At 37.3% G+C, this 19,387-nt stretch overlaps 3 protein-coding genes across 11 annotated transcripts in view; 1 reads left to right on the forward strand and 2 right to left on the reverse strand.

The window, feature by feature from the left end:
- Nucleotides 1–38: 38 nt before the first annotated feature.
- Nucleotides 39–11,751, forward strand: LOC116847928 (RNA-binding protein 4.1-like). Of its 9 annotated transcripts, none has more exons than XM_032823521.1 (9): nucleotides 39–181; nucleotides 288–370; nucleotides 1,284–1,304; nucleotides 2,154–2,496; nucleotides 2,905–3,219; nucleotides 3,636–3,857; nucleotides 5,070–5,304; nucleotides 5,390–5,446; nucleotides 8,338–9,233. In XM_032823521.1, the coding sequence occupies exons 2-9, from the start codon at nucleotides 317–319 to the stop codon at nucleotides 8,375–8,377; spliced, it is 1,287 nt and encodes a 428-aa protein (XP_032679412.1). In that variant the 5' UTR covers nucleotides 39–181; nucleotides 288–316; the 3' UTR covers nucleotides 8,378–9,233. The 9 variants fall into 9 exon arrangements, with proteins under 9 accessions (XP_032679412.1, XP_032679407.1, XP_032679403.1 ...); XM_032823516.1 differs by lacking the exon at nucleotides 8,338–9,233 and adding an exon at nucleotides 11,543–11,751 and having other exon boundaries at nucleotides 40–181; nucleotides 2,905–3,231; nucleotides 3,636–3,855; nucleotides 5,170–5,304; XM_032823512.1 differs by having other exon boundaries at nucleotides 40–181; nucleotides 2,905–3,231; nucleotides 3,636–3,855; nucleotides 5,170–5,304.
- A 236-nt stretch (nucleotides 11,752–11,987) lies between these two features.
- On the reverse strand, nucleotides 11,988–14,307 carry LOC116847922 (phosphoacetylglucosamine mutase). Its single transcript, XM_032823499.1, has 5 exons — nucleotides 14,183–14,307; nucleotides 13,921–13,991; nucleotides 13,220–13,797; nucleotides 12,375–13,123; nucleotides 11,988–12,299 (listed from the first exon to the last, which is right to left on the reverse strand). Exons 1-5 carry the CDS (start codon nucleotides 14,305–14,307, stop codon nucleotides 12,155–12,157), a joined length of 1,668 nt encoding a protein of 555 aa, XP_032679390.1. The 3' UTR covers nucleotides 11,988–12,154.
- A 497-nt stretch (nucleotides 14,308–14,804) lies between these two features.
- LOC116847917 (DNA (cytosine-5)-methyltransferase PliMCI-like) overlaps nucleotides 14,805–19,387 on the reverse strand; it is an 8,063-nt gene continuing 3,480 nt past the window's right edge. The window contains exons 6-16 of the mRNA XM_032823439.1: nucleotides 18,784–19,240; nucleotides 18,455–18,648; nucleotides 17,937–18,360; nucleotides 17,487–17,810; nucleotides 17,251–17,402; nucleotides 16,674–17,008; nucleotides 16,489–16,600; nucleotides 16,249–16,398; nucleotides 15,981–16,147; nucleotides 15,654–15,894; nucleotides 14,805–15,572 (exon numbers count right to left, since the gene is read on the reverse strand). Of these exons, the coding sequence (XP_032679330.1) occupies nucleotides 15,198–15,572; nucleotides 15,654–15,894; nucleotides 15,981–16,147; nucleotides 16,249–16,398; nucleotides 16,489–16,600; nucleotides 16,674–17,008; nucleotides 17,251–17,402; nucleotides 17,487–17,810; nucleotides 17,937–18,360; nucleotides 18,455–18,648; nucleotides 18,784–19,240 (2,931 nt within the window). The 3' untranslated portion in view covers nucleotides 14,805–15,197. The remainder of the gene's footprint in view (nucleotides 15,573–15,653; nucleotides 15,895–15,980; nucleotides 16,148–16,248; nucleotides 16,399–16,488; nucleotides 16,601–16,673; nucleotides 17,009–17,250; nucleotides 17,403–17,486; nucleotides 17,811–17,936; nucleotides 18,361–18,454; nucleotides 18,649–18,783; nucleotides 19,241–19,387) is intronic.

Below are 19,387 nucleotides of genomic sequence, written 5' to 3' on the forward strand. Positions count from 1 at the left end.
TACAAACAAACGAATCCGCAGCAATGGTGACTAGGAAATTTTGCGTTGATTTTCGATCACGTGGTCGTCGTGAACGGAAGTGAGGCTGGCGGAAAGGTTGATAGTTGGTAGCAGTTTCCGTTTGGCGAACGAGAAAGAGCAGCAGCGTCTTGACTCGTGCACACGAGCCATTTTTTTTAACGTAAGTCACTGAGCGTCGTTATCGTAATTTGGCGAGAAATAAGATCACGACAAAGCTCGCACATACGATAAGAGTCTCTGCACATTGATTCGTTTGTCAATTTCAGTTCCTTTCTATCTTTTTTCTGCATTATCGATGGACACGTCCGTCGGTTACCACGCTACCTCGGAGACGTCGGCGGCTGGGACGGTAATGTACCATTTCTATAAATCTTTCTCATTTTTCTTCCTCGTGCCTTTTCCAATCTTTCTTTCTGCCTATTCCGCTATTTACTACGGAATAAATCGCCACGATTGCAACGCATCGTTTCTCGCATCGGATCTCGCTGGAGACCGTATCGGGAGGGAGGGGATCAATAAATTGTACAATCGGTTTCCCGGCAACTTGGGCGATCGGGATCGGTGATCTTTCCGCGATGGGCGTCGTCTGTTGGCAGTATTATTTTTTTAGCAATTTGCTCGATGCGCATTTGACGTTAAAGTACTTGAGTAGGACTCGATTTCAAGACGCCATTTCGTATCCATCGTCCCTTTTCTCTCCATTACCCATTTACATCTCGCATTCTTTGCGCGCTTGGTATTCTGAGATTTTTATACTTTTTTTCCCTCCTGGCTTTGATGTCTCTAAGATATCGCAACCGTATATAAGGAATGTAATTTTCGTCACGACGATCTGTGTAGTTCAAGCGCGCCAAAGATTGACATGGCGATCGTCGTCGAATATCATGGGTCATGGAGAGGAGAGGGAGAAACTGGTCGCGTCTTTCAGGCGGATTCCTTTGTGTTCCTACGCGCGTCACGACGTGCCACATTTGCCTTATTTGCTACCAAATGATTGAAAGAAAATCATTAATTCTTGAGATAAAATGAATGAATATTCTGTAAATCGTATTTTTTTTCTAATTAATTATGACTCAAGCGTATATAAGTATATTGTTAGGAATATCTCTACTAAATAATTTTTTTATAATTTGCAAAATCTGTGTGATTGCACATATGATATGAAAGAATTATTTGGTAAAAGATAATTATATCAATTAAGACAAAAATTATTCAGTATCTGTGTAATATTGACTATTAATACATAATGTATGTTTCAGCAGATGGTTTCGACCAACCAGCCGGTAAGATCATATTAATATTTATTATTATTAATTTATGTATGTGTACAAAATCTTGCAGTATTTTGTATACATTTTGTTATGCAATATATTAATTACTTCACTAGAATAATGCCAGTAATATACAAAGTTGGGTAATAACTAGTTAGTCAGTTAAAAATAAAGTTAAAGTATTGGAAAGTCAATAATTTGATTAATTCTAAATTAACTATGTCAATTTTTAACTTAAACTAGTTATGTATTTTAAAATCTATTGTTCATTTTTTATAATAGAATAATCCATCAATAAATTATTGTAAACTGCTAACAGTGTAGAATAAGAAAATAAGAATTGTTTTATTTTTCTGAATGTCAATATTCTTGTCAAAATTCTGAATCCAAAATAGACTTTTTAATATAAAGAATTATACTTTTCTATTAATAACTCATAAATTTAATTTTCCACTAAAAAATTATGTAAATATATATATATAGTTTTGCATAATTAACTTTTAACTTTGATAAGTTAATGTTAACTTTTAATAGAGTTAATTTTTGTTTATATAACTTTTAACAAACCAAGTTAATTTAAGGAATATTAACTTTAAACTTAGTTTAGAAAAAGCTTAACCCAACCCTGATAATATACATAGCTCAGCATATTTTATATTAAAGTTTCATACATCTTGTAAGATGCTTTAGTGATATCTGAGCAATAATAAGTCTCGAACAGACACCATACTTTTTATGATAAATGTATGATCGATTTCTGAGATACAAGTTTTAATCGTAAGGTCAAGTTTGAGAATGTCTCCAAGCTTCTTCTTGATGAATTAATATGATATCAATAATGGAATTTTATATATGTTGCAGAGAAAGACGAAGATATTCGTGGGTCGGTTGCCAGAAAATTGTCGCAACGATGAGTTGCGACAATTGTTCTTGCGTTTTGGCGAAGTGACGGAATGCGACGTCATGAATCGGTACGGTTTCGTCCACATGGCACGGGAGGAGGATGCAGCGGCGGCGATCAAAGCGCTTCACAACTCCAACTTCAAAGGTGCGACGATCAACGTGGAACAGTCTACCGGCAAGTCGCGCGGAGGCGGAGGAGGACGCCGTGACGGAGACAGAAGAGGTGGACCAATGAGAGGTGGTAGGGGGGGACGAGACGGTGGTAGAGACGCTCGTCCTGGACCATACAATGATAGAAGAGGTACCCGTCATACTTTCTACATTTATATTGTATATTCCGACAAGACTATTTTCTCATTTGTTTTCTCAAGTTTCTCTGTATGTATCGTATTGTTAAGTGTACTCTGTATGTATCGTATTGTCTTTTTTGCAATTTCCTTTATTTATTCTTCTTGTTTCTTTCGTTATCGTTTTCCTCTCCCACAATATCTATATAAGTGTTGCATTAAAAAAATACAAGAAAAAAGGGAAATCAGTGGTTTTCGTTCAATTGATTCGTGACTTTTATGTGACAGACGTTGTGAACGAATCATTTTGCTACAGAAAACTACAGAACATGTACATTGAGAAAATAGTATGTTGGAATGAAATGACATAACTTGGAATGTGTACTCAAAAATCAATTCGATATCTTCGACATGCTTTGCAGTTCTTCCGATCCAACTCGTTGGTTACGATGGATCTGCTGCAGGTGGCGTCGCAACGGGGTACACTGATTACAACCGAGGAGCCGGCGACTTTAGCGGCCGTGGAGCGGACTTCAGCACTGGCTACGCCGACCGTGGGGCATATGGCCAGAACGTGGGTGGCGCAGCCATGGGTTACACCTCGACGGCACCCGGGATGGGAGGCGGATATGGACCAGCGACCGGCGCCGTGGGAGGTTATGGGCCGACTGGTGCAGCGGATTACGGACGTACAGCTGACTATGGTCGCGCAGACTTTGGCGCTAGAACAGACTATGGTAATTGCGATGGTGAGTGCGTTCGTGCAACTCGGAAAGTATGCGAGTCCAACCGAGATACCACGTCGTTTATATTTTAAAACTGCATAGAATAAGTATAAGGACCTGCACGCAAGCGAAATAATATAAACTGTCTATTTTTAATTTTTTACATTGTATGGAAATATTATAAATGTAGACTAATATGTAATCTTAAATATATTGTATCTGTCTTATAAATGGAGTTAAAAACAAAATTGTGCGGTGAAAATAATTTTTATTGATGGAAATACTTGTTGTTCGTTTTCTTGATCCTCGGCGATATGATTTTCATTAGACGCATAAGAGATCAGGGACACAAACTTTCCAAGTGAGATGAACGCGCAATAGCGGTTTTAACTCTGAATATTTTATCCACTGGTTTACATTGTTTGCAGTAGTTGGTGGTGGCATGGCCGGAGATTTCAATCGGGGTGCACCCGGCCCGGTAGATTATGGACGTACTGATAATTTTGGTGCCAGTCGCACAGTCGATTACACAGCTCGGAATGATTATGACCGAAGTGCGACTGGGCCGATGAGAAACGGTGGTGGTGCAGTAGCCACTACTGGGTATGGAACTGGGTACACTGATGTGGGATATGATGAAAGCCACTGGTAACGTAGCTATTATTTCTTTTGCTGTCATTCTGAAATTTTCCAAAATAGCTAAAGATTTGGAGTTTCTTGAATTTTAAATCCTAGTCTCCGAGTTGTCTTAAGCCAGGGTAGCTTTAAAACAATGTGAAAACAACGATTGAACAATGAGAAACATATTCTTTCATTTGTTATTACAAATAATTGTACATACTTATATACTTTGGCTTAAAACAATTCGTTATTATTTGTCTTTTGATTATAAAATTTATTTTCAATCTTAAATTTTAAATCATATGTATAGAAATAATAATAATTTTGTTGAATATCTAAACTTTTCAGTTTTTGTATTGATATAAATTAAACAAAATTTCAAATTAAATTATTCCAAATTTGCATAAGATCGATTTTTTTTAATAATTTTTAGACTTAATTAAGATATTACTAATCACTGAAATAAGTGCAGTGAAATGTAGATTATTTATTGCTACGTGGGGAGAAATTAATTCAGCGATTTTGCATGCATAGGTTATTTATATAACTGATATAAGAATTGAATGCGCAATTTAGAGATCCAATTTCATTGAATCTCTAACCCGAAAGTCGCTGAAATAGTTATCGCGAAGGCAGCAATTTTTCAAATTATCTACATTACACTGCATGTGTTTTACATTTTTTTACATTACAACAGCATTATTACACGCACGTGAGGAAAACTTTTCTTTATTTAAATTGAAAATTAATTTCTATACATAAGGTTTGAATGTCGACACTGAAAATTACCTATCCTCATTATATTCAGTTGAAACATTCGAATAAACTCGTATTGCAATTTTCAGTACAAGCAATCAAACCTTATCTACTTTTAAGAATCTAAGTTTAAGTCTCGACATTCGGATGCGTTAATTTATCCAGTGTAGTTTAATTATCGAATTTGGTTTAGAGAATTCCTAGAGTTCCGCGAGCTTTACAAATTGGCTGAGACTGTCGTTAAGCTTCATTTTTATTTTAATCTGAGAACTTTTTTTGCACGTTAAAACGAATAGCATATAATTGCAAGATTGTGAGCGTTATATTGCGGCAAAGTTTGCATATCGACGTAGCAGATTCTAAATATCTCGACCAGGATAAAGTAAAAATAAATTTAATAGAGTATAAATTTAATAGAGTTAAATTGTATACGGGGATATATATATACATATATATACATACATAATTTAACTCATATATATACACATATATGATAAATGAACCTGGAAGAGATAAGTTAGAGAGCTACTGTGGCCTACAAAAAAGGAATCGTTCTACCGATACTGATATACTTCCATTTAACAGGCCAATGAGTACTGGACCTAGCTACAGCACTGGGGCACCCAGTTACAGTACTGGTCCAGGACCACAAGCTGACATGTTTAGTAGAAGACCTGGCAGTGCCGTCCCTAGTGGTGGCTATCCACCGGTAGCTGGCGGGTGAGTTGAAAATCTCTCTAAAGACTAAACGAAAATGCTCATTTTCGTGTTGACGTACCTCTCATGTGATCCAATTATGTTGCAGTTATGCCGAGGGATATGACAGACCAGATGCATATGGTCCTCCACGTGGCGGTGGACGGTAAGTCATACTTTTTTAACGTATCTCATTATGTTCTTCTCACGAGACTGCGATTACGAGAAAAAAGTAACATATTTATCACACACATACACATGTTGACGTTGGAAAGCGAAGGAAGCCTCTATGCGTGTACGCTTATCAATCTGGCGTCTCTCTACTCTCTCTTTTTGCGCTATACGCCTTTCTCGTTCTTATCCCGATTATTGTGTACACTCCACGCAAGTTTCTATGCGGATCGATACAGGTTAAATATTTCTGTAAAAGTATAAGGTGTGACACTTTGCGCGACACTCGGCCATATGTCACGAAGCGTACCGCGCGATTTTGCGTAAACGAGTCCGATTACTCTCCGGTATACGTGCAACAAAGAGTCAACGTCTCTATTTTATGAGTGTAAAAAAGAACAGAGGTTGAAAATCACCGTGGCTGAAAATTGTACTAATCATTCCCTATTTCCTACATTTTCCTATAGGTGTACTAATAATTGCATAAAATATATTTTACAGACTCTATATTCAATCAATTCATTTTACAGATGTATTGATAATTGCATAAAATTTTATAGACTCGATGTTCGATCAATATATTCCACAAACTACTTATTTTAAACAATCGTAATGATATTTCAATTAAAGCTTAAGATATTTATATTCGACAACTCTTATAAAATGAAGTAAACACGAATGAAATTATTCTGAAAGGAGTACTCAAGAAGTATCACAATTTGTCCAATTACAATTTCAGGATTTTTCTTGCAAATCGATCAAACCAATTTCTCACAGATGTAACATGTGTAACGTTTCATCAGCTCAGAAACTACTTACTGCCACATATCAGTGTATAACTGTGATACGTCACCTCTCTTCTTTTACGTACTCCGCAATGAAATTCCTCGATCTCAGCGTCCGTCCGCTATGCGATCAGCCTTTGCCCATCGACAAATCACACGATGGCGATGCGCTCGAAAAGGCGGAAGCCCCTTGTAAGTACGAAGACATCTCCGGACAATTACTGAGACTTCTGTGAGTAATACTTCACACGGTGTATCTCGTGAAAATTTTTTGCGGTCCGTACGCGAAAACATGTATCCCAGAGAATGGAATTCTTCTACAAGCCACTACTTCACACAAACACACATATACATTTAAGACTCCTGGCCCCACGTACTGTCTATCTCTTTTTAATGACGTCAGAAGCGAGAAATTGCATGCTAAAAATTCTTGCGAAATACATTAAAATAAAAATATATATCTATAAAGTAATACTTGCAGTCGATTAAACAAATTTGTAAGATATTCTGTGCACTCCCCTTTTGCTTTAACAATCAATAATTTGTTGTAAATTAACGTGACATTCAATTCATTTTTTTAACTTATTTCTTCGCCTATTTCTATTCAGATTAATTTACAATAAATTATTGATTGTAAGATATTCCGTAAACTCTCCTTGTGCTCTAACAATCAATAATTTGTTGTAAATTAACGTGACATTCAATTCATTTTTTTAACTTATTTCTTCGCCTATTTCTATTCAGATTAATTTACAATAAATTATTGATTGTAAGATATTCCGTAAACTCTCCTTGTGCTCTAACAATCAATAATTTGTTGTAAATTAACGTGACATTCAATTCATTTTTTTAACTTATTTCTTCGCCTATTTCTATTCAGATTAATTTACAATAAATTATTGATTGTTAGAGCACAAGGAGAGTTTACGGAATATCTTACAAATTTGTTTAATCGATTGCAAGTGTTACTTTATGGATACATATTTTTATTTTAACGTATTTCGCAAAAATTTTTAGCATGCATTTTCTCGCTTCTAATGTCGTTAAAAAGAGATAGACAGGAGGAGCCAGGAACCTTAACAAACATACTCTTGTACATCTTAATCATTATCACCATGACAATTCCTACGCCGTTGCGCACCTAAAATACGTGCTAAATTGGCTTGTGTAAGCCAGTGGCTTGCACAGTAGCTTGCGAAACTACGAATGCATACTTGCCTTCGTGTATTGACTCTCTTTTCTTCCACACAACCCGAGAGATCGGATAATTCCGGAATTCAATCCGTTTCGAGAGAAAGAGAGATGAGAAAGTGCGTTGCGTTGTGGCTACTGCGTCCACGACATACGAACAACGATCGAACTTCCGATAAAAGTACGACGTCAAGATTCGAGACTCCTCCGCACGCCACGAAGATCGAATCATTTTTTAAACGCACTTGCGACCAGTGCCCGAGAATCGACTGACCGATTGTGGCGTATCGATCAATTTTACACATGTGTGACAGTTAACCAGAACTGGGTGTGAGCTTTCTCTTCATCGACAATCAACGAAGATCGTCTCTGGACTTGACAATTTACATTCGTATCGTTCGATATCCTAGCAAAAAGCGATTCAATCTTTGGATCTCTCGTATAATATATCAACATCGTATCTCCTAAAAGTAATTTGACGCATTAATGGTACGTATTAAGTACGTAATATCGGCGAGTAACGAAAGTCAATTGTTCCGGATAGCTGATTAAAGAGATAAATTTAATTAACGCGCGAGATACAAATCCATTTTAAATCTTGCTACCCAGGTCTGGTAGCTGTATCTTTCAGCTAGTCTGGCGTTATATTTTGCGTTGCGTCGCGTGAGAAAAAAGAAACGAAAAGATACATTCGAAACTTTCTCGACACCATATAATATATATTCGGTATATATATTCGGCAAAACCACTCCGTCCGTCATCGGAATTACACAAATTCTCGCATCCAGACGCGTCCCGCCGATCGCGCATGACAGTGTTACATCTTATACTTTCCCTCTACCCCCTTGCACCCACAGCAAGGCGATCACACGAATTAATATTGCGATTTTTCATTTTTCTGACCTTTTAGCTTCCCAGGTCCGGCAGACGCGATGCCACCGAGGTACTAAAAAGCTTGTACTAAAAGCGAACGCTAGCGCATGCGAAAGGCAACATAAAAAACAAACAGACACAAAAAGAAAAAAAAACAAAAGACTTTTTAGTGCTGTCATTCGCTTACGGATTCGATTACATCTAGGAACTGCCCTCTGCGTCCGATTCATAGAGTCCGTATTAATAACAATGAGAATATACATATACATGTATGACATATATTGTTTAATCGTATTTCGTAAGAGATATGGTAAGAAAATACGAGGTATCAGTGGGGAATAACATAAATAATGAATCGTTAATTTGTACTCATTCGTACTCTGTGTTGAGAGATATATGCCCATGGGTTTAACAAAAATTTATACATAGATTGTAATTAATGGTATAAATTCATCGTATCAGCCCATCGTATGTGTATGTATTAGAGAAGCAATAATTTTTCGGCATTATTACAATTACTTCCATGCAATTTACGTTCGTGAGTTTGTTTGTTCCTTTTTTCTTCTCTTTTTTTTCTTTTTTATTTCTTTTCAATGACCAAGTAAAAATCTAACGTTCTGATTTTTCTTCAACGGTGGGTATGTGGGTGTCCTCTTTAATTTAAAAATAAATTTTAAAGCCCACGCTCTGTAAGATAGAAGCTTTTGTTTTACGCTATTAGCGTTAATTCCATTTGGACTTAGACTATTACGATAATGCTGTATAATCCTATTTTTTTTTACATATAAGAACTTTTCTGCATAAGAGAAAATGTTTTAAATGTTCATTAATAAACCAGCAGAGAAACATATATAACGGCAGTTGTCGATGTATCTTTACTTAGAGCAAATAAAGCACAAGCGAGTGTCCTAATCTTTGCAAGACTTCTAATAACACGATGTAATTTATTTTGTCTTCTTCCAGTCACTTAGTACACGTGTAGTACAATATTATTACTGAGTCTAACTATTCATTAACTCTGCAAAAGTAAAAAATTAAAAAAAAATGCTGCTCTATATCATCAGTATCTGTCTCCAACACGACACATAAGCAAAAAGTGTTCGCCACTTTGCTTTGAAGACATTTGCATTAATATCTTTTTCTTATCTCTCTCATCATTATGTCTGTGATGATTTTATTATTTACGCAAACATTAAAGTAGAATTCTCTTCTATCTTGGCATCATGCGACGCTAATTCAGTTTCTTCGTAGAAGAAAGGTCGAGTTTTCGCAGGGACATCAGAACGTAGAACGTAGAGTCGCCCATCCAATATCAATTTGTGCATATCCATAGGAGAGCGAACGGAAGAAAGCAATTAGTTGCTAATCAGCGTGCGTGCAATCATGTCGCTTAATGTGAATTCTTAATTCGACGACGTTATGCATTGTGATCCTGATCTGTTCTCGAATTTCTAGGAGATAATTGTGTATAATAATTAGTGAATATATAAGTAATAAGAATGATAGAAATGATAAGAAAATTACGGAGCGGCACACTCTCCGGAATTGTTCGATGGCGATGCAGAACGTCCAATCTCCAGCTGGTGCAGTTTACGTAGTTAGGCCTGTGTACTGAAAACGCCGGTTTGTGAACGTGCGGCGAGCGCGTTGCCGCGCGTTACCCTCTGGTGTGTGGCGTGGTCGACCTGCGATTATTGAAGAAACCTGCGATTACAACGATTACTCGCTATCGCGTGGCGGCGCTACCCCGTACGATGCGGCGAACGGCGAATAAACCAACCTGCGAATATATGGATTAATGCGCCACAAATTGCGTTTTGCGCTCAAAGCTGGCGTGCTTTGAATTTAAACTGAAGGTATGTTCAACGTGCGTGCGACCTCTTAATACTTTATCTGTTGAGAAAAGCAGAAGCGGGCCTTCGGGTCTACTGCCTATGATACATTTACATTTATATATATTTATATATATGTCGATGTTCTCATTAGTGCGAATGGAGAATGTCCGGTCGAATAAAAAAAGAATCGCGATACCGTTGAAGAAAAGAAATAGAATCGTATGCGCGCGTGTATAAACGAAAGCGGCCGCTTTTCCGTCGACCTCAGGGTGTTGCGACATTGCGAATAGAGATGCATCGATTCTAATTCCGTCTCTGCTCTGCATGTATATTAGTGGCAAAGTAGCTCCAATTAAGACACAGCTAATGTAACTTTCCGCTCGTTGATACATCCGTCAGTATTGACACAGTCCTCGAGACGATTCGTCTGAATCGTTTGTCCAAATATTCCGCTTCATTTGCTTCCGTCTAATCTAATCGGAGATTTAATGAAGCAATTAATTTTTCGGTCAACTCTCGCAGATACGCGATAATTCCTAGTGACTTTTGTACATATGTACATGCGTGTAAATTTGACGAAGTTTACCATTACGCGCGTTTCATAAAACTGATGCCAATTTGTATATCCGTTCTAAGCGGTGTTAAGTCACATCAAATATTTTCCGACACGATAACTCAAAAATCAAGAGATCTCTGGTCTCTTTGCTCTGCGAAGATAGATACGAGTTCGTATAGAAAAAATGTGGCGTATCGCGTGATAAATTCTCATCATATCCTCCATTAAGCTTAATGCGTTTACCAATGTCTTACGAGATGGAATTAGAATTCAAGCTGAACATATGCGGTGCGATTAATCGGAAAAGACGCACATTATTTTCCTCTTTTTTTTTTTCTTTTTTTCTCTTCACTAACATCGTCGTCGTGAGTTGCGAATCGCTCGTTTCGATATCCTACCGTCGAATTTTTCTAACGCGCTATATGCTTCAAGATGTTGCGTCTTTAGAACAGCTCGTTAATCTTAATATCGGTGGAAAAACGTCGCAGAAAATTTTCTCGTATTGTTGTCGACCTGTACAGCGCTCCTATCAACAATTCAGTCGATGCATTACATCTCACTGGGAACTTATGCTTTCCTAAAAAGTGCACCTTCTCATTTAACAAAACATTTACATATTAGTACAAAATGTGTGTTCGTTTCACGTCACGTTCGAGATCACTTTTACAAGTCGTAAAATCGATTCAAAAAGTAACATAGTTACGTCATTGATCATTTCTCCGAACATTGACTTTAGTTGGCGTTTATGCAAAAATGAACGATAGTACCATAAGTTAGTGTTATTATTGCGTTACGTAAGCTCACGAGTGATTGGTATAATGTACATAATTTATAAGATATTTTTTTGATAGATTACAAACTGGATGAGGACAAAGACGGATGGACATTGAGATGAACTCAACTAATAAGCCCCTCAGAAGCGTTCCACTATCAGTGTGAACTCGTTTACGTGTCCTCAGAGGTGGGCACTGACTAAATGAAGAGGATAGGATTATAACGTCTAGCCAAGAATGACGACAAAACATGGTACGGCAAAAAAGAAATAAAAGATATAAATCTGCTAAATTTTTTATGACTTTTATTAAAATGAAAAATGTAACTATTAAAATAGATTAAAATTATATATATATATATATATATATATATATATATATATATATATATATATGTATGTATGTATGTATATATATATATATAATTTTTATAGTATGGTAAAAATCAGTCGTAGTTATTGATTACACTTCATTTGTTCGTATCTTACTGAACTATCACAAGAAACGTTAATAAATGCATAAAAATAATTAAAATCCATTTCTATTCCCGACACCTCTCAGCGATAAACTATTCATCATATGTTAACATTAGTAACGTAAATTTATAGGGAACTATTATTCAACATCCGTGTATAAAATCGATACTGTTCGTACATGCAGCTCGCCTTCATAATCGCGAAGTTAATCTTATCAAAGTTTATCTAAGCTAGCTCTCTCTCCACGACCACCCGCGTAATCGTACACTAGTCCGGCCACTTCCACAGCTAATTTGTTAACTTGCAAAGCGTCTTCACATTCCGCATAAATCCGCACCACATCCTCAGTCCCAGACGGCCTGAAAAAGAAGTTACGAATGAGTTTCTCGCGTATAAAAAATGCCTCTTGAGACTGCTTGTATCAAAAGATATACCTGATAAAAGATCGTCCTTTTTTATATTTAGATACAATCTTGTCAATTTCCTCTTGCAAACCAACCGGAGTCAGACACAATCTCTCTGCATCCATCGTAGTCACATCATTCCTGTCGAGAACTTGAACTTTAAGCTGCTTGTTCGGGAATTCGTCGTAAGTTCTTTTCCAGTCAGCGACGTCCCAGCCTCTAGCGTGCAATATAGTTTCAACCAACAGCATATCGCTGAAAGCATCGCCAACTGTCTCATTTATCATGTCGATCACGGCCCTCAGCTTTGCTGTAGCTACTCTCTGCGGCTCCGGCAGATTCGCATTCTCGACGTGTTCGCGTATAACTCGTTTGGCGCTATCCTTGAAGAGCACGGTGCCGTGTCCATTTGCCTCGAAGTAGACTCCGATGTCGAAATTCTTCGCTTCCTTATGCAAGTGCTTTACACCGGTCGACACACACTTCACCGGTAATCTCAACGTTTGCGTGATGTAATTGGTCACTGCGCCGTTGGAATACGCAGTCTGTACCAAACCCAAGCGCAAAGGCAAACCGCTGCTTTCCAGCAGTTCCTTAATATAGGCCGCTATTAACGTCGCTATTCGGTCTCCGTCCATTAAATGGAACTTGTTGTTCTTGTCCACGTAAAAGTACACAACTCTATCAGCATCTCCATCCACGCTAACGTATCTGACATTCATCTCGCATGGGAGGTTCATGGGCATCACTTGCTGCACCTTGACGTAGTCCGCACCACACTAAACAGACAAATAAATTGTCAAACGATTAGAAATGGCAAGTTACAAACATTAGACACGATAAACGGAGTGTCTTTCAAAACATAACACACATACTTTGTGATTCAACTGCTCGCTTCCATCGTTAAATATAGCGATGTCCAATGAACCTTCTAAGTGTTTCTGAAATTCTTTCGCAGCTATTGCACCGACGCCATTTGCAGCATCTAGTCGTATCACATTTGTATAGTTTTTATTATTTCTTTCAACACCTCTCACGTTCTTAAACATCGTTGCGAGTTTCAAATAATATCCCTGTAATGTGGGCTCGCCATATGCACCATTGGTGTTAGTGCACACTACAGTGTAATGCAGTTGTGGAGTTGTGACTAATCCTAGATTTATAACAGTACCGTTCAATGCTTCAACTCCTCTGCTGGCGAGTTCTAGCAGTTTAAGACTAGTTTTGCGAGTGTCTCTTCCTATTATTACTGTAGCTGGTACAGATAAATCAATGTTTTCATTTGCACATATATGCTTCAATTTTTCTTTCAAACTACTGTATTCTGCATTAGCCAAATCTGTTGCAATTGTTTCCCAAGAAGTTTCCAGCATCTCACCAGCTGGGTCCACAAGTTTGATACCATTATCAGGTTCTGGATTGTGACTGGCAGTAATCATTAGTCCTATGGCAGCTGTGAGAAACATATTCATATAGAGAAACAATTCGAGAGAAATAATCAGAGGTGTGGTTGTTTCATTGAAAAAAATTGGAAACTTTAATTTCACTCTATCTTCCTTTCTTATACTCTATATACCTTTCTTTAACTTTGATCTCAACACTGCTAAAAGACCCATCTTATACATGACATGATCCAGAAGATCTGCACTGAAATAATCAAAAAATATTTATAACTTATGTATCATTATTGTACTAGCTGAAACAAATTGGAAGCTCATTTTTCTGCACATTCTCGGTCAAAAACAGAGTATATTAATTCACAGAGGCAAATAACGTTATTATCACTTTATGCAGTGAAATCAACGAGTATTGTCAAGTTGACAAGTACTTATACTCACTTGGTTCTAAAACCAGCAGTCCCGTACTCAACCTTACTTTTGGGATTCTCCAGGTTCTTAATGGTATCGGATATGACATTTTGGAAATAATCCGATTCTGAATCAGACAACAATGTCAAATTCATAGCGTATTTATTTCAATATGCTGCAATATATCACACAATCAACTATGCTTATCGTTTTACTTTCCGTCTTCCTTTTTCCCTCCACCATCTAAGTACAGTAAGAAGCAAAATACTAAACACTTTCTCTTCGACGGATATCAAAAGGCATACAGTATCCAATAGGATAGTGAGATTTCTAGTAATATTCTAGAGATGCGCTTTCCTATTGGACATTGAATGCGTTCCGAAACTTGCAGCAAAAAGGATATCGCTATAATCTTGTTCCTTAGTGTACATTTATCTAAGTGTGTGTACACATACATTCGCTCATCTTTTGACATTCAGCCTGCACTCCGATATTCACTGTCAGTATTGAAAATCTATAGCTTATGTTACATATATTATAGATCTTTAGTACTGGTAGTGAATATTGGAACACAGCCTAAGAAGAAAATGTTCACACGATAAAACGATGTGCTTTCAGGCACTTTTGAACTTCCTAAAAATTTCCAATAGTATTTTCCATTTTTATGCGAAGCTACTACTGGCTCGTATATATTTGATTAGATATATAATAAACACATTTAATGAAAATGACCTATATAACCATCTCTCTTTCTCTGTCTCCTCCTCTTTCTACAATTACAACATACCATTTATAAATCTATTTCAACATTTTTACATGTAAAATTTGCGACCATTGATTCTGTCGATTAACAAGATATTTTGCCATTATCGTTGCGTCAGATACACATAAAATCAAGTGTCAGAGTCGCTTAATACTGAGTACTATCATTATATGGAATTATGTAGTATAATTGATAGATACAAATAATAGACACAAACAGAAAACCACATTACACAATTCCCCTCAACGACCAATTTCACTTTCTTCTCTTTCAGTTTCTCATCTATGTAGAGCTACTAGAGGCCGCGATTTCGTGTTTAACACAACTGGTGCTCGCTTCGCTTTCAGGTACGCTCTTCGTCAAACTTTTACGAACGTTTGCTTCGACAGTAATCTCCGTTTTCAGTCCGGCTGCCTTTACTTTCGCTGCTTTAGCAGTACAACTATTGATAGATTCTAATTTCAACGTCTCGTTGCGGATGCACTTTCTGATTTCATGTCCGACAGCAGCTCCCAAGGGCGGCGGCACCGCGTTGCCAACTTGCCGATGCTTGTCGAGCACTGTGCCGTAGAAGCGAAAAGAGTCTCGGAATCCTTGTGATCTCGCGCATTCTCTCACACTTACGACTCGCGTTTGCATCGGATGTAAAACGCGGCCCTGAAAAGCAATGAAGGCGTTAAATCATCACAGTATTTTCCACTTGCTACAAGCTACTCTTACTCTGCTGCATCATTATACCTGTTTGCCCATTGGCTCGGGATTAGTGATGGTTGTGCCAAAAAATCCTTCCCATTCCAGCCTACCGTATAATCCTGACCAGTGATTGTGCCGATTTCCGGTATGTGGCAGACACCATGGTATCAAAGTGTTAAATTGCTTATCAGTGGGATCACACGGCCGATTAGTGCTGCAACTACATACTCCGCGAAGAGCGCCCGTTGAACTTTTTCCAGCTCTCTTATCGTTGTATGTGTATTCTCTAAAAAGAAAAAAAGATTCATTCAGATGTAGTGCAATTCGAACTTGTATGAATAATTTGTAATGAAAGGAAAAACTGGGACGTACAGTTTTTTAGCGAAAATACCGTCGCTCAATTGCAGAGCAATATTCGGCAAATCGCGCCAATCAGAGCCGCTTGCGGTCGGAATATGAGCTATTCGTGCCTCTACGAGCGGAGCCATTTCTTTGCATATGTGATCCCTCAACATGGGCTGATATTGTTTACCTCTCACCTTAAAGGAAAGAACAAAGTTAATACCGTATCAAGATTGCTGATTTTTTTCCCCGGAAAGGGTCTAAGAAAAATGCTATGAGATTTTTTCGAGATCATTACCTTTCTCTGAAAGTGAGACAATGGTTCACTACCATAAGGCATTTCCTCATTGCTCCAGCCGTTCTTGATAGGTGGTAAATCGGACATAGCGTCTTTCACGCTAATCGTTCTGTATGGCGCGGATTCTTTCCAGGTGCAATTTGAAGAATACTGAAACCACACACAATGTAATAAAGAGCATGTATATGGTAATATAAATTAGATTAGAAATGCAAATCAGATCAATATGTGAAGAAATACCTTTCTATTGTCCACTACTACACTCAATCGACAACATCGTCTGGTAAAAACATTTGTTGGTTCTGGATAATTCGGAAGCGTCTCTCCAGGTGCGGCAGCTAAGATTATTAATCTGAAAAATTCGTAAATTACGATTAATGAAGTATCTGATATTCGTAGGCGTCAAAGAAAAGAATGATACGAACCTTCTTCTCGTTTGCGGCACGCCGTAATTGCCGGCTTGAAGAATACCGAATGTACACTGATAACCCATTCGAACAAGGCAACAGAAAGTCAATTTCAACACCATACTCCTCTTGAAACTCGCGAAATTTCGCACGTTCTCCATGACGAAAAATTTCGGTCTGTAGTAATCAAGGAAGGATAGACAAGAGACGACGAGAGAATTCTTGAATAATGAGTATTGGCGTAGATTGAAACGATTCATGCCGCTGAAACCTTGACAAGGTGGTCCGCCGCACAAAAGTTCGACTTCGCCTTTCTGCGGATATCTTTGCCCACTACCGTCCGTAAGATCGCCCTGAAATAGGAGAAAAGCGTTTGCACTAAATACAAAAAGTAATAGAAACATTATCAAATCTTTCCATCATCGCAGTATTCTCTACTTGCTACAAGTTATCTTGCTCTGCTGCATCATTGTACCTACTTATATATTGCTATTATATATACTTATAATTTGCATATATTGTATCATGCGTCTAGAATTATTATTATTATTATTATTATTATATTATGTATGTCCTAGATATAGAAAAAACCTACCTTCATCACTTTTCGCAACAACGTATTGCAGTCGGTCGAGAACACCGTAGCGTTAGGATAATTCAAACGATATGCATATGCTGCCGGTTCTTCTTTCTCGATTGCCCATAAGGTCTCAGCTACTCCAGCTTCATGCAATCCATCAGATAATCCTGAACAGATAATATTAATTATAACAGTCAGTATTTAATAACATTGTATACTAGATGCTATGCTATTAACGAAACGATATTTACCTCCGCAACCAGCAAAAATATCCAATGTCCTGAGCTTTCTCGTTACAGTGGAATACTCCACTGGTTTATCAATAATTGGTTTACTTTCTGTTTCTTCCACAGTCTTTGTTTTCTGTTTACCTTTTCCTTTGCCTTTCCCTGGTTTACCCAAATTAATAATGTTGTAAGGTGGCTCATCGAATGTTTTCTCCTTAGCGTTATAAGCCTCAGTGAAATAAAACCTATATGGACCGCGATTGCACCAATCCTCGACGGATTCGCCCAGATTTTCAGAATACGCCAGGTAACATTTTCCAGCGACTTCGGTAAATCTTACATTGAACACTGCACCGAGACGAAACAACAGTTCAATATTTACTATTTTAAATAGACGTAGGAGCGAACGTAAAATTTAACTATAAACAAATTATTCTAGTATATATCATCTATCTTAATCATCGCAACCCCTACCTTCGTCGCTCCAATAGACCATGTTAAGGTCTGCTTGTTCCATTAACGTTGAATCACGATGAGTATTTTCTGGTCTATACATTCTGTTTACTCTGATATAGATATCCGAGGGTGAAACCAGTACATTATTCGTGGTGGCGTATATCGCATTTATATAGCCTATATGGAAAGGTTCGGGCGTGTGCAAATTTGAGCCCTTGATCCGTAAGTGATCCGAAGATTTTCTATAAAATTCCGGGTATAAATCCTCGTCTACGTTTTCCTTCTTTGGCAATGGAATCTCTTGGCATGACCACACATATTTAAATTTGAAAGCGCTTGGCTGTAAAAACACCGCATTGCCGACTCTGTATTCATTATTTTTGTACTTCACCATACCATAGGTCACTTCCCTACTGCTTTTCTCTTCTAATCGTTCACAGACCTAGACAGACGAGAAACAATTTTTTACAATTTTCTCGAATCTCTCGTATTTTGTAATCAAGCTCTGTTTTATTTAAACACAATGATTTACGTACTCTCGGCCTGTTGTATTGTTCTAACGTTCTCAGATGAACGCAAGCTGTGCAGAATCGATGACTGTTCTCTTTCCGTAAACATTCCGGATCTGGCAATGGATCCTCAAATCGAGCGGTTTCAGGAGTATATCTCATCTTATAAAAGAATGTTTTACCATCTATATCTTTTATAGTATCGTATATATCCATATTACCTACGATTGTAGCGTTATTATAAAATTATATATAATTATGTGTAATTAAAACAAGTATTAAAATAAACAAGTATTAAACAATAACAAATGTTAAGAAACTTAATAGGCGAATTTGTTTGTTTGTAATTTTCCTACCTAATTCAGACCAATTCTCATGCGTTTCCTTGTGGATTACGGTTGCTTTCGAGTTGACTGATTTAAACGGTACGTCCTCGCAATCGTCGCTTAGGAATACTTCCAAAGGATCCGCAGTTTCACCGAGAATGGTATCCGTACCTCTACGAAACCAATTCGCGTGAAACTGTTTTACTCCACTTACTTTACTTTCCCACATATACATAACTTTAGCAATATGTAGAGGAATTGCTGGATTTCTCGGCTCCACGAGAACATAATCGTTTAACTCAATTCTTTCGTTCCCAACCATAACCGACTTGTAATATGTTTTCTGTCCCTCGACAATTTTGTCCTCCTCTATCCACACTATATCCTTTTTAAGTTCCTTAAAGTCCTTTTTCGGTTTCTCTTCCACTTTTTCATCGTTTTCTAGACCATCATCTTCTTCATTCTCTGGATCAGAATCGTCTGCTTCCTGCATATCAAAGATGTACATAGTTATTACAACGATAATTATTATTACAAATATATTCTATGAGATCATAAGCGATTATATACATATATATATATATATATATATATATATATATATATATATATATATATATATATATATATATAT

Source organism: Odontomachus brunneus, unplaced genomic scaffold, assembly GCF_010583005.1.
Source record: "Odontomachus brunneus isolate Ranch 3 - 2012 unplaced genomic scaffold, Obru_v1 Obru_scaffold_085, whole genome shotgun sequence".
Classification (NCBI taxonomy): domain Eukaryota; kingdom Metazoa; phylum Arthropoda; class Insecta; order Hymenoptera; family Formicidae; genus Odontomachus; species Odontomachus brunneus.